The sequence below is a fragment of the Chiloscyllium punctatum genome, chromosome 9 (genome assembly GCF_047496795.1).
Source record: "Chiloscyllium punctatum isolate Juve2018m chromosome 9, sChiPun1.3, whole genome shotgun sequence".
NCBI lineage: Eukaryota > Metazoa > Chordata > Chondrichthyes > Orectolobiformes > Hemiscylliidae > Chiloscyllium > Chiloscyllium punctatum.
In genome coordinates, this window is record NC_092747.1 from 18,492,234 (window position 1) to 18,507,687 (window position 15,454).

The 15,454-nt window shown below is 45.7% G+C and overlaps 1 protein-coding gene across 1 annotated transcript in view; it reads right to left on the reverse strand.

Moving 5' to 3' along the window:
- Nucleotides 1–13,873, reverse strand: part of rp2 (RP2 activator of ARL3 GTPase) — a 40,506-nt gene extending 26,633 nt beyond the window's left edge. Inside the window, exon 1 of the mRNA XM_072576957.1 lies at nt 13,180–13,873. Coding sequence (XP_072433058.1) covers nt 13,180–13,299 — 120 coding nt within the window. The 5' untranslated portion in view covers nt 13,300–13,873. The remainder of the gene's footprint in view (nt 1–13,179) is intronic.
- Between the last annotated feature and the right edge of the window lie 1,581 nt (nt 13,874–15,454).

The window sequence follows — 15,454 nt, forward strand, 5'->3', positions numbered from 1 at the left end:
TCAGCATTTATTCCCCATGCCAATCACCCAGTGAACAACAAGTAAAAAAGCATTTATCAAGTTACCTGTCTGACAGGTAGTGAGAATCAGAACTTGTAAATGAACTTTGGGTGAGGTACCAAAGGCCAACCTATTGCTCATTCTATTGTACATCAATGAAGAGTTAAATCTTTTGCTGAGAGGAGAGGGACTTGAAAACTTAAGGGATTGTGGTCCCAGGTATCACAGTATCCCACCAGAGCACAATAAGATTTCATTCTACAAATCATTTGCTTAAGAACTGGGTTAAAGACAGAGTCAAAGTGACAGAAGGATTACTTTTGGCCATTTGACCCATTGGATTCACTCTGCCATTCAATGAGATCATAGCCGACCTGACAATTCTTAATTCCGCTTTCCTGCCATTTCCCATAGATTTTGATTCCCTACTGATTAAAAAAACTAATCTCCATCTTTAACATACTTAATGACCCAGCCTCTACAGCCCTATAAAGTAAACAGCTCCACAGATTGACTGCCCTCAAGACAAATTCCTTTTTAATCTCTTTTAAACAGATGACCCCTTACTTGGAGATTATGGGTTCTGGTCCTTGAATCTACCATAAGGGGAAACAACCTCTGAATATCTACCCTGTCAAGTCCCCCCCACTAAGAACTTAAGAAGTTTCAATCAAGTTATATCTCTTTCTCTGAAATTCTGAGTACAGGCCAAAGTTGCCCAACCATTCTCATAAGCAAAACCCCCCATATCAGAGATCAATCTTGTGAACACTCTCCAACTGTCTCAAATACAACTTTATCAATCCTTCAATAAAAAAAGGGCCAAAACTGTTGACAATACTCCAGCTGTAGTCTGACAATTGCCAGGCAAGGTTTTAGCAAGATCGCCCACATTTTTATACTCCATTCCTTATGAAATAAAGCTCAATATTCTATTTGCCTACCCTATGATCTACTGCACTCGGATGCTAGCTTTTTGTGACAAACACTAAGATTCTCAAATCCCTCTGTCATAGAGATGTACAGCACAGAAACAGACCCTTCGCTCCAACTCGTCCACGCTGACCAGATATCCCAACCCGATTTAGTCCCACCTGTAAGCACCTGCCACATATCCACCCAAAGTCTTCCTATTCATATACCCTTCCAGATGCCTTTTAAAATGTTGCAATTTTACTAGCCTCCACCACTTCCTCTGGCAGCTCGTTCCATACATGTACCACACTGTGCGTGAAGAATTGCCCCTTAAGTCACTTTTATATCTTTCCCCTCTCACCCTAAACCTCTGCCCTCAAGTTCTGGACTCCCCCACCCCAGGGAAAACACTGTCTATTTATCCTATCCACAGAGTCATAGATAGAATCATAGAGATGCACAGCATGGAAAGAGACCCTTCGGTCCAACCCGTCCATGCCAATCAGATATCCCAACCTGATTTAGTCCCACCTGCCAGCAGCTGGCCCATATCCCTCCAAACCCTTCCTATTCATATACCCACCTAAATGCCTCTTCAATGTTGCAATTATACCAGCCTCCACCACATCCTCTGGCAGCTCATTCGATACACGTACCACCCTCTGTGTGAAAAAGTTGTCCCTTAGGTCTCTTTTATATCTTTCCCCTCCCACCCTAAACCTATGCCCTCTAGTTCTGGACTCCCCAACTCCAGAGAAAAGACTTTGCCTATTTATCCTATCCATGCCCCTCAATTTTGTAAACCTCTATATGGTCACCCCTCAGTCTCCAAAGCTCCAGAGAAAACAGCCCCAGCCTGTTCAGCCTCTCCCTGTAGCTCAGATCCTCCAACTCTGGCAACATCCTTGTAAATCTTTTCTGAATCCTTTCAAGTTTCACAACATCCTTCCGAGAGGAAGGAGACCAGAACTGCACACAATATTCCAAAAGTGGCCTAACCAACATCCTGTACAGCCGCAACATGACCTCCCAACTCCTGTACTCAATACTCTGACCAATAAAGGAAAGCATACCAAACACCTTCTTCACTATCCTATCTTCCTGTAACTCCACTTTCAAGGAGCTATGAACCTGCACGCCAAGGTCTCTTTGTTCAGCAACACTCCCTAGGACCTTACCATTGAGTGTATAAGGCCTGCTAAGATTTGCTTTCCCCAAAATGCTGCACCTCACATTTATGTAAATTAAACTCTATCTGCCACTTCTCAGCCCATTGGCCCATCTGATCAAGATCCCGCTGTAATCTGAGATAACCTTCTTTGCTATCCACTATAACCTCAATTTTGGTGTCATCTGCAAACTTACTAACTTGACCTCTTATGCTCACATCCAAATCATTTATATAAATGATGAAAAGTAGTGGACCCAACACCGATCCTTGTGGCACTCCACTGGTCACAGGCCTCCAGTCTGAAAAACAGCCCTCCACCACCACCCTGTGTCTTCTACCTTTGAGCCAGTTCTGTATCCAAATAGCTCGTTCTCCCTGTATTCCATGAGATCTAACCTTGCTAACCAGTGTCCTATGGGGAAACTTGTCGAACGCTTGACTGAAGCCCATATAGATCACATCTATCACTCTGCCCTCAATCCTCATTGCTACTTCTTCAAAAAACTCAAGATGGAGAGAAAATTTCCCACGCACAAAGTCATGTTGACTATCGCTATTCAGTCCTTGCCTTTCCAAATACATGTACATCCTGTCCTTCAGGATTCCCTCCAACAACCTGCCCATCACTTTCTGCAGTCTTTCATTTAAATAATATTCAGCTCCTTTATTCCTCCTGCCAAAGTGCATTGTCACATTTACCCACACTTTATTGCATGTGCCAATTTCTTTCCCATTCACTAAACATGTCTATATCCCTCTGCTCGCTCTGTCACACTTAGACATTTGTTTGGCATGACCATCTGGTTGTGTGTCATGCACAAACTGGCATGAGTGCATTCACTTCCCTCATTCAATATATAGACACTCAAATTTGTTACAGGCTGCCATCCTGAAAATGTGCCCCTTATCCCAAAATTCTCTCTTCTATCCATGTTAATATACTAACCTAATAAATAAGAGCCATTGGAGTTTACGTAGCCTTATGTGTGGTGCCTTGTCAAACACCTTTGGAAATCCAAACAGATTACATCTACTGGTTCCCCTTTAACTACACTACTTGTTATGTCCTCAAAGAATTCTAAAGAATTTGTCAGGCATGATTTTCTCCTTCATGAAACCATGCTTCTTCTGCTTGATTAGATTTTTTATTTCTAAGTGTTCTGCTATTACATTCCTTATAACAGATTAACATTTTTCTAATGACAGATTGCTCGACACCAAACCAATTATGGCAGTTTAAATTTACAGTTTACATTCTAATTTTAGTTTCATGACCTGAACACATTCTTACATTGGAGCTTAATAAATAATGCATCCAAATTTAAAAAGGAGGAGGAATTGATCTGTGATAAAATGCAGGATGTGATTGAAACTGGGAGGGAAGGAAAGAAGCTGGACAAAGTATGGCAAACTTTACAAAATGATTAAAAGCCAAAAAAGGAGTACATCATTCAGCTGCACAAACTAGTTCTGTCATGTAATAAGATCACCGTTAATCCCATTACAGCCTCAGCTCCACATTCCTATTTATCCCCGATAACTCTTCATTCATTTGCTTATCAAGAACTTAGCTATCTCTGCCTTAAACATATTCAAAGATTCTGCTTCCACTGCCTTTTGATGAGGAGTGTGCCAGAGACTCCTGACCTGAGAGAATGTTTTCCCCCAGTCTCAGTGTCAAAAGGGTGACCCCATATTTTTAATCTCACTTTGATGATCAAATTTTTAATTTTAAGAGCTGAGTTTTTTTAAACTTATGGCCTCCACATCTTTCCTATGACAGACATTATACTAAACAGCCTGTAACTTCCTGCTTCTTGAATAAAGAAGTTAGATTCATGATTTTCCAATTGAATAGAATCTTCCAGGAATCAAGGGAATTTTGGGAAATTAAAACTAATGGAACAACCATTGAACTAGCCACGTAATATCCTAGGTTTAACTAGAATAAACTTTATCCGGAACTTGGACTTGGAAGCTGCCAGTCCATAGCTTTGACACTACTACTTGATTGCAATACTCTCAAGTTCCTCCATTCCATTTCCTGCTTCACTGCTATTTCAGTTTTTTTACTTGTATCTTCTGTAATGAAGACTGATGCAAAATACTTGTTTGATGCATCTGCCATCTCATTTTCCATTAATAATTGTTCATACGGACTTTATGTATGACCAACTCTCACTTTATCAACTCTTTAAAATATCTATAGAAACTTTCATGTTTTTAAACTTATAGTTAACTTTCTCCATACTGTTTCTTCCTTAGTAATCGTTTCATCATTCTTATATTTATTAAATTCTGTCTGATCCTCTGACCCATCATCCATGCAATATGCTTTTTCTTTAAATCTTGAGTTAAAGGCGGACGCAGACCACCCCTTGAGTTTTTCTTCCTCATTATGATCTATTCTGAAAACTCCTCTTAAAATGTCTGCCACAACATTTCTGTTAATTTCCTCTCAAATTAATTCATTAGTAGACATTGCTCTGCTTTAATGTCACCATAAGTGCCTGAATTTAAAGTTTAAAATCCCTCTATTGTACCTCAATTGTAAAGTTCAACCACATGATGATTGCTGCTACCTGGGGATGTCTTCACTCTAAAGTCATTCATTCATCCTAGCTCATTGTACAATACCAGGTCTAGTTTAACTTGTTCTCCGATTGGCTCCTGAACATCACCTTTAAAAAAAATCATGAAAACATTCAATCTGACCTCATCTAGGCTAGGTCTATCCATCTGACTTTTCTCTGTCTTTATGCAGATTAAAATAGCCCATGATTATTACCTTAGCCTTCTGTTAAGCTCATATTATTCTTCATTCTCTGTTCCAGCAGTTGGTTATCACTTGGGGTCTTGTACATCATTACCACAAGTCACTTCTTGCCTTTATCATTTCTTATCTCTACCTAGATCATCGCACCGTATAGAAGTTGTTTCAGTTCAAAACAAAATTGTGCTAGTATTTAACATGATTAATTAGCAGAACCACCCCTCTGCCTTTTCATAGTTTTCTGTCCTTCCTAAGTGTCATGTGGCTTTTGTGGCAGATCACAAACATTGTCATCCTGCAGTCATTTTCTGTAATGGCTGCCATATTTCTTTGGGAGCGAGGGGGATACCAGAGAGAAAGAAGGAGAAAGAGGCACAAAAAAAAACTCAGTGGCAGGAGGAGGAAGAATCAGAGAATTAACTGTGTGTTCAGAGTTGAAATCATGAGAAGGAACAAACATAATTATCAAGCACTTGTTTAAAAAGTTAACTCTGATGGAATCCTTAAAAAGGTGAACTGGGAACGTTTTTTTGTGCAGAATAAATTTTGTAAACTAAAAGATTTGAATTCATTACACACACCATGTGAGGAGGAGCCAGATGGCCCGCATGATATTCTTCACAGATCAATTCTGATGGAACTTGTAGCAATAACAGAGTAAACTCAAATCACAAGCAAAATAAATTTTCCACTATTAGGGACCTAAGTTTTTTTGTAAAAACTTGCATATTATCCACTAGCAGATGACTTAAAATCGGCTACATATTTTCAGGGGGCATATTTAACCAGAAGACAGAGAAATCTATTTTTTTTTCTTTGGTATTGCACTTCAAATCCATGACTCGGACTAGAGTAGAAACTGTGCGTGCTGACTGCACACCATCTTAATTTATTTAGGTGGTAAACATGAAAAAGCAGAAATTTCAGACTGAAGAATCAAAGTTGGGGAATAGAATGGGAAATAGGAATGTTACACTACTTTAACTTGATAGCTCAGATGGTTTGGGCTAAAACACTTAATTAGGGCATGATAGAGGTGCAGGAGCAGTGCTGTTAGTCAAGGATGATTATTCCATTTGTGCAATTCTTAAAAGATGATGTGGTTTAGGAGACTAGGATGTAGAATTATTTGGGGTAAAGAAGAATAGTAGGGTTAGGGCTAGTGATCCACAGGCCCTCTAACAGTACCAACAATATGGGACTGAGTATACAAGATGATATACTGGGTACTTGTGACAAAGGGACAGCAACAATCATGGGGGGAGTTCAGTCTTCACATAAATTAGAAAAACAGAATTAGCATTGTCAGATTGGATGAGGATTTTATGAAATGTCTTGGAAATAGTTTCTTAGATCAGCACATTTTGGAACTAACCAATGAGCAGTTTATATTATCTGTAATATTGTGTAATATGATATGAACAATTAATTACCTCAGTTATTCACCCTTCAATAGCAGTGACTAAGATATGACTGAATTGTACATCAAATTTGAAAAGAGAGAACACTTAGTCCAACATTAATTTTTAAACATAAATAAGGGCAACTTTGTGGACATAGAAGCTGCTCTAGCATACAAAGCTAGGGGATTAATCAGAATCAATTTCAGAAAACTCTGAATAAGTACATTCCTGCTATTAAGCAAAACTTGAATCATTTTTGCAAATTTTGGGGACATTGGTGGTCAGGCATCTTCAAAATTTAGTTCACTTCAATGCTTCTCTGAAAACAAAAGACCACAATCATTGCAGAGAAAGCAAGTTTGGGGAAAATATTAATCATGAGTTGACATAAAGATTGTTAAACAGTAGACCGAAGAGATCACTAAAAATAGGCGAAGTGCACTACAACTGAAGAGCCTAGGCAAGTCTGTGACAGATCAGTCTTGGACATGAAATGATTTTCAAATACCGTATATACTAGTGTACAGATCGATCTCATGTATAACTCAACCCCTTATATTGGCAAAAAGTCTTGTTTTTGTCCATATATCTCGTGTATAAGTCGATCCTAGGTCTTCACAGTTAGAGATTTGGTGGACTGAAGGGCCTGTTTCCACACTAATCTAATCTGAATTTGATCTGATCAGATCAACATTTACAAGTCAGCATGCCTGCACATTGTGCTCTGCTCCGACTTTCCAGTCTACTGACTATACCGCTTTGTTCCAGGTCTTCTAGCCATCATGCTCTGCCTCAGGTTTGCTGAATTACTGTAATGGTGCAACAGTACAGGGCGACCACCGTATCCGTGAAGTTGGTTTCAATTACCCATGGCTTCCGCGGCCCGAACATATTATAGTGAACATTCCAGAACCAGCGACCGGGGGCTGCCGGGTAAGTAAATTTCCTCGTTTATCTAATGTGTAGATAAATATTCATCCCCTCGAAAACAATATCTTGCGTACAAGTCAACCCCCAATTTCAGATTTAAACAAAGTCTTCAAAATTCGACCTATGCATGAATATATATGGTAACCTGTGGATAATACATTACACTAAGTTGGGCAGAAGCATATGTAAACTTCCAGCAATACATAAGCTGGCTCTATTATGGTAGTCAAAAAAAAGTCTTGGGTGGGGCACAACAAGCCAGGATTGTGAAATACTCAAGTTTTTCAATTAAATGTTGATGCATGCTCCAGCTATCAAATTGACTTCCCAATTAACTCTATAGAAGGGGCACTACAACTAAGGTTCACTGAAGACTAAAAATCATTGTTGAGCTAACACATCGTACAGCAACATCAGCTGTCATTTGTATCAAATTAAGTATATTTATATATCCTTACGCCATTTTATAAAGGCAAAAGGAAAACAAATAAACAAGCCTTAGTGGAAGAATAAAATTTTAGCAGTTACCAGGGCATTTGTAAGCAATATAGTTTGTGGTAAATAAACAAGCCATCTGAAATGCAGTCCAGAGGCTTTTATTTTGAAGTAAAGCAGATTAATTGTTGAGCCTTGGTTGCAGATTGTAGAAACCAGGATAAGAAACTGAGCAAGAAATATTGAACAAACTTGTATGGCAACTGACTCATTTACATGAGGCAATGACCAAAACATGATCGAATTTGATCAAAACCAAATACCAGCTCTTCTTAAAAAAAAAGTGTGACATGATGAAAAACTCCATTAAACATGGTTCACCTCATTCATTGGTTAACACTTATTAGATTTTAGTAACTTTTCACTTCTAATATTCAAACTATTAAATGACATAAAAACAAAACAATTTGTGGTGTTTTGTTTGTACCTTGCAAATAATGTATCAGAGTTTTGGGAAGTCAGGTGGTGAGTCACACAGAATTCCTAGCCTGTTCTTGTAACCACAGTCTTTACATGGCTGTGCCAATTCAGTTCCTGGTAGCCACCCACCAGGATGGGAAATGATCAGGCTGAGGGAAGTAATCTGAGGATGTCTTGCAACAAGGGCCTGGCACTGAGATAATGGGCCTCCATCAACCACTATTGCCCTTTGGGCTAGATATGAAATCAGCTATTGGAGAAACTCTCCCTTCCCTCAATTCCCACTGACTTCTGTTTTGCTCGGGCTCCATGTCAAACTGTTGCATGCCGCACTGATATCAGGGCAGTCACTCTAACCTCTAGAATTCTTCTATTTTGACCACATGTACTTCAAGGTGCAATAAGGTCTTGGTGGAAATCAAATTGAGCCTAAGTGAGCATGTTGTTACTCAGTAAATGAAAATGATAGGATTTCAGGAAAGAAAGAAAAGGGTTCTGATTTTTGTGAAGGTCCTCACTGGCAAATGGTTGTCATTCAATCAGACTCAAAAAAGACTGCATAGTTAAACATGATGTGTTGATAACTAGGCCAGTTCTATGATACAATAATAATGTGTTTACAGGTGAGGACATTTGGAAAAGATGGAAAGAAAAGGGTGTAGCTTTGCTCACTGAGCTGTAGGTTTGATATTCAGACATTTCATTACCTGGCGAGGTAACATCATCAGAGGCAACCTCCAAGTGAAGCGAAGCTGTTGTCTCCTGCTTTTTATTTATATGTTTGTCCTGGATGGGATTCCTGGGGTTTGTGGTGATGTCATTTCCTGTTCGTTTTCTGAGGGGTTGATAGATGGTATCTAGATCTGTGTATTTGTTTATGGCATTGTGGTTGGAGTGGCAGGCCTCTAGGAATTCTCTGGCATGTCTTTGCTTAGCCTGTCCCAGGATAGATGTGTTGTCCCAGTCAAATTGGTGGTTTTTTTCATCCGTGTGTAGGGCTACGAAGGAGAGAGGATCGTGTCTTTTTGTGGCTAGCTGGTGTTCGTGTATCCTGGTGGCTAACTTTCTTCCTGTTTGTCCTATGTAGTGTTTGTGGCAGTCCTTGCATGGAATTTTGTGGATGACATTGGTTTTGTCCATGGGTTCTACCGGGTCTTTTACATTTGTTAGTTTGTTACAAAAACAAAGCAAGCAAAGCTACACCCTAAACCTCAACCTGAGCTACAAACCGTCACAAACCTTGCAAAAAATGGAAAGAAAAGCTGTTTGCGTTACTGAATTTGAACCAAAAGGAAACAGAAAATTATTACAACGAACATCAATAACAATAATAATTTCTAACCAAACGTCAACGGAACCACTGCCCAGAGGAGTGTGCTGCCCTTACAATGAGAGTAGATTCTTGACTTCTGACAGCATTCTTACAGTAAAGATGCCAGATTCTACTTCATTGAAACTAGATGGCCAACTCAAGCAAAATTGTTGACTGTGGAAATCTGAAACAGAAATAGAAGTTGCTGAAAATACTCAGCAGGCTAAGTTGTACCTTTGTGACAAAGCTTTTGGTCATCTACCCTAATGTCAAAAAGTGTGGCGCTGGAAAAGCACAGCAGGTCAGGCAGCATCTGAGGAGCAAGAGAATCAATGCTTCAGGCATAAGGCCTTCATCTAAACCACAATGGAAAGTCTCAAGAACACATGCTATTCTACACAGTGATGTATTGTTATTCTGGTAGAAACTATAATTCACCACACACCACATTGCAGTAGAAAGGTCATCCTGTGGTTTGACTAGTTCTTAGCTATGTAAAAGACCTCTGTTGTAACTGTAAATATCTCCAGTCAAGTTATAATGACCAAGAGCACAATGATCGAAATTGTATGTTGCCTTTCCACATAATTTTGTCGGAATGATATAACAATGAGACCAGAAACCACATTCACAATAGAATATTACAGCAGGAGGATAGAATAAGAAATTCTAAAGCAAATACAAATTTAAATCTTGTTAAGTTCATAATGATATCCCAATGGTCAGCCAGGGTACAATGTAATTGGAAAAACGTTTAAAAGGTTACATGGCAGGGGATAAAGAAATTGGAACAACACAGACAGTTTGTACTGGAAACCTTGCTCTACATTATGAAAGTCTACAAATATGACCCATTTCCACAGAAAACAACCGCTTTAGCCACAAATCTAAAAAAAGCCGTGACACCATCCCATAAGTGGAATCTTAAGTCTGTCTTTTTCTTTAAACCATTAAAAATCTGGGGTCAGAAGTATTCGTTATACCGAAAGCACCGAGCTGGAATCAATAATAACGAAGCAAATGTGAACTAATGTATTTTTCTCCAAAAATATGCAAGACACCACATATTACTGGATTCTAATAAACCTCTTACATCTATAGGTTGACACATACACAAGCACAATATTTAATTAGTCTCCTGCCTAAATAGAGTTTCTGTTCCTCTAGAGTTTGTTGGCTGGGGCCTCATTGCTCAACGTTGACAGAGGAAGGAAAGAAGAGGAGGAACTAAAGGAAAGGGAGGGAGGGGAGCAGGGTGAAGGGGATAAGGAGGGGGATGCACGGGAGAGAGGGGGGGTGCACGGGAGAGAGGGGAGGATCGGAGGGGGGAAAAGAAGATTGGGGAGGGGGGGGGATGAGAAGATTGGGGAGGGGGGGGAGGAGGGAGAAGATCGGGGGAGGGGGGGGGGAGGGAGAAGATCGGGGGAGGGGGGGGGGAAAGAGAGAAGATCGGGAGGGGGAGATCGGGAGGGGGAGACCGGGGGGGGGAAAGAGAGAGGAAGATTGGGGGGGGGGAAAGAGAGAGGAAGATTGGGGGGGGGGGGGGGGGGGAGGGAGGTCTGGGGAGGGGGGGGGGAAAGGAAAATCGGGTGGGAAGATCGGGGGGGAAAGGAATCTGGGGTGGAAGATCGGGGGAGGGGGAGGGGAAGATCGGGGGAGGGGGATCGGGGGGGAGATCGGGGGGGGAGGGGGATCGGGGGGGGAGAGATCGGGGGGGGAGAGATCGGGGGGGGAGAGATCGGGGGGGGAGATATCGGGGGGGGAGATATCGGGGGGGGAGATATCGGGGGGGGGAGATATCGGGGGGGGGAGATATCGGGGGGGGGAAGATATCGGGGGGGGGAAGATATCGGGGGGGGGAGATATCGGGGGGGGGAGATATCGGGGGGGGGAGATATCGGGGGGGGGAGATATCGGGGGGGGGAGATATCGGGGGGGGGAGATATCGGGGGGGGGAGATATCGGGGGGGGGAGATCGGGGGGGGGATCGGGGGGGGATCGGGGGGGGGAAAATCAGGGGGGAGGGGGAGATCGGGGGGGAGGGGGAGATCGGGGGGGAGGGGGAGATCGGGGGGGAGGGGGAGATCGGGGGGGGGAGGGGGAGATCGGGGGGGGAGGGGGAGATCGGGGGGGGAGGGGGAGATCGGGGGGGGAGGGGGAGATCGGGGGGGGAGGGGGAGATCGGGGGGGGAGGGGGAGATCGGGGGGGGAGGGGGAGATCGGGGGGGGAGGGGGAGATCGGGGGGGGAGGGGGAGATCGGGGGGGGAGGGGGAGATCGGGGGGGGAGGGGGAGATCGGGGGGGGAGGGGGAGATCGGGGGGGGAGGGGGAGATCGGGGGGGGAGGGGGAGATCGGGGGGGGAGGGGGAGATCGGGGGGGGAGGGGGAGATCGGGGGGGGAGGGGGAGATCGGGGGGGGAGGGGGAGATCGGGGGGGGAGGGGGAGATCGGGGGGGGAGGGGGAGATCGGGGGGGAGGGGGAGATCGGGGGGGGAGGGGGAGATCGGGGGGGAGGGGGAGATCGGGGGGGGAGGGGGAGATCGGGGGGGGAGGGGGAGATCGGGGGGGAGGGGGAGATCGGGGGGGAGGGGGAGATCGGGGGGGAGGGGGAGATCGGGGGGGAGGGGGAGATCGCGGGGGAGGGGGAGATCGCGGGGGAGGGGGAGATCGCGGGGGAGGGGGAGATCGCGGGGGAGGGGGAGATCGCGGGGGAGGGGGAGATCGCGGGGGAGGGGGAGATCGCGGGGGAGGGGGAGATCGCGGGGGAGGGGGAGATCGCGGGGGAGGGGGAGATCGCGGGGGAGGGGGAGATCGCGGGGGAGGGGGAGATCGCGGGGGAGGGGGAGATCGCGGGGGAGGGGGAGATCGCGGGGGAGGGGGAGATCGGGGGGGAGGGGGAGATCGGGGGGGAGGGGGAGATCGGGGGGGGAGATCGGGGGGGAGATCGGGGGGGGAGATCGGGGGGGGAGATCGGGGGGGGAAGATCGGGGGGAGAGATCGGGGGGAGAGATCGGGGCGGGGGGAGATCGGGGGAGGGGGAGGAGATCGGGGGGGGAGAGATCGGGTGGGGGGGGGAGAAGATCGGGTGGGGGGGAGAAGATCGGGTGGGGGGGGAGAAGATCGGGTGAGGGGGGAGATCGGGGGGGAGATTGGGAGGGGGGGGAGATTGGGAGGGGGGGGGAGATCGGGTGGGGGAGAGAGGGGGGGGTGCAGGGAGGGGAGATCAGGGAGTGGGGGCGCGGGGAGGGGGGGGGCGCGGGGAGGGGGGGGGGGGCGCGCGGGGAGGGGGGGAGGGGGGGGAGTGGGTGCAGGAGGGGGGAAGGGATCAGGAGGGGGTGCGGGGGGGCGACAGGGAGGGAGGGTGGCGTGAGGGAAGGGGGTGCGAGAGGGGTGTGGGAGGGATCGGGAGGGGGGTGAGGGAGGGAGAGGGAGAGAGAGGAGGCAGGGTAAAGGGGAATGCTTGGGGGGCAGTGTGGAGGTAACTGGGGCCAGAGTGAAAGGGGGTTGTTGGGGGGGGGGGGGGGGGTCAGGGGCCAGGATACCGAGAGTTTTTTTGAAGGGGACGTCGGTAAGAGAGGGGGTTGTTTAGGTGGGGCGGGGGAAGAAGGGGTCGGAGTTGGGGGGCGGGTTACTGTGGAGAATCTGGGAATGGACGATGTGAGATGGGTTTGGGAGAAAGGCCAGTCAGCTGTACTCTGACTACACCCATTGGCCTCGGTCCCAGCCCTGACCCTCGCTGCCCCAATCCCCGGGGCCTTACCTTCTCCCGCTGGTCCCAGCTGTATTGCTTCGGCTCCTCCTCGGCATCGGGCACCTTCTCCTTTTTCTTTTTCCTCTCTCGGTCTTTCTCCTTAGATTTCCGGGAGAACAGGCAGCCCATCTTACCCTCTCTACCTTTACCACTCCCTGTCCCCCGCCTCGGTCAGGACCCCTGACAACCGCTTCCCCTCTCCCTGCCGACCAAACTCGCCAATCACAAGGCGGGGCCGCTGCGGGACCCACCAATTACAACTCAGGGCCGCGGTGTGTCCACCAATCACCACGCGGGGCCGCTGCGTATCTGCCAATCAGAACTCGGCGATGCTCCGTTTACACCAGCCAGAACGACATTTCGCCGCGTCTACACCAATCACAACGAGGGACTGCTCAGTCTTCTCCAATCACAATCAGGACGCAGGTAAGCTTGCTCTCGGCCAATTACAGCGTGCAGCAGCTCCGCCTATCATCGAGGGAGTTGATATTTTGTCGGTCCAATCGCTTGAGGAATCCTCCTACTGATCAATCAGAGTTCAGAGGCTCTCGCCTCCACCAATCAGAATGAGTTTGACGTCAGATAATCCCGCGGTATTTCAGATTAGTGACTCAGTCACGGACTCCGGATGCTGACCGTGCCGATAAGAAAAATGGGTTTAATTATGTCGATCATAATGGATCACAGACGCACCATCACCGGGTTGGATTCCCTTCAGTTCCTAAACTGACCAATAGAAACTGCCTTCGGATAAAACCATCAATCTCTCGGCTGACCAGTCAAAGACGTCATTTGACAGCCTTCCCGACGATTTAACCAATCGTTGCCGAGGATCCGACCGTATTTGGCCAATAGGATAAAACGTGACTGGAAGAACCACCAATCGCAGTGCAGAGGAAAGGGACCAATCAAGATGAGAGATCCATATTCACCAATCATAGTACAGAAAATACCAACCAGTGACAAGCAGCTGAGAGCATGAACCAATCATATTCTCCAATCACCGTATTGCGAGTATGAACCAATCAGACACAAGAACTCAATATTCTCCAATCACATTACTAAGGGTATGAACCAATCAGAGATTGGTTGGGCTTAATAGTAGGGTCTTGGGCAATGCTGTAAAACAGAAGAACAACAGGGTTGTAGGTACTTAATTCTTTAAAGTTAAAAATTATAATCCAACAAGTTTATTTGGAAGCTCTAGCTTTCGGAACGTTGCTCCTTCATCAGGTGTTAGTGGAATATAAGATCATAAGACACAGAATTTCTGATTCTTACAATCTTATACAGTACTTGAAAAACACCTGATGAAGGAGCAGCACTCCGAAAGCTGGCGCTTCCAAATAAACCTGTTGGACTATAACCTGGTGTTGTGCAATTTTTAACCTTCTACACCCCAGTCCAACACCAGCACCTCCAAATCATAATTCTTTAAAGTTTGCATCACATATAGACAGGATGGTTAAAAAGGTGTTTGGCAGTCTGTGCAGTCTGGCATGAGGTGGAGTCTGTGTGGGTGGAATTGAGGAACCACAAAGGCTTAAAAACCTCAGTGCTTGGGACCCTCATGTGAAGCGCTTCTGTGATCTTTCCTCCGGCATTTGTAGTGGTTTGAATCTGCCGCTTCCGGTTGTCAGTTCCAGCTGTCAGCTGGTATATTGGGAACTGACAACCGGAAGGGGCAGATTCAAACCACTACAAATGCCGGAGGAAAGATCACAGAAGCACTTCACAGGAGGCTCCCAAGCACTGAGGATGTCACCTAGACAGGGGACGAAACGTCTGCAACACAAATTCCCAGCTCGGCGAACAGAACTACAACAACGAGCACCCGAGCTACAAATCTTCTCACAAACTTTGAGCAAAAAAACCATAATGGGAGTTATGTACAGACCTCCTAACAGTGGTCAGGACCAGGGGCGCAACATGTACCGGGAAATAGAGAAGGCATGTCAGAAAGGCAAGGTCACGGTGATCATGGGAGACTTCAATATGCAGTTGGATTGGGTAAATAATGTTGCCAGTGGATCCAAAGAAAGGGAATTCATGGACTGCTTACAGGATGGCGTTTTGGAACAGTTTGTCATGGAGCCCACAAGGGATCAGGCTATTCTGGACCTAGTGCTATGTAATGAACCAGACTTTATAAAAAATCTTGAAGTAAGAGAACACTTAGGAAGCAGCAATCATAATATGGTAGAGTTCAGTCTGCAGTTTGAAAGAGAGAAGTCAAAATCGAATGTAATGGTGTTACAGTTAAATAAAGGTAATTATGAAGGCA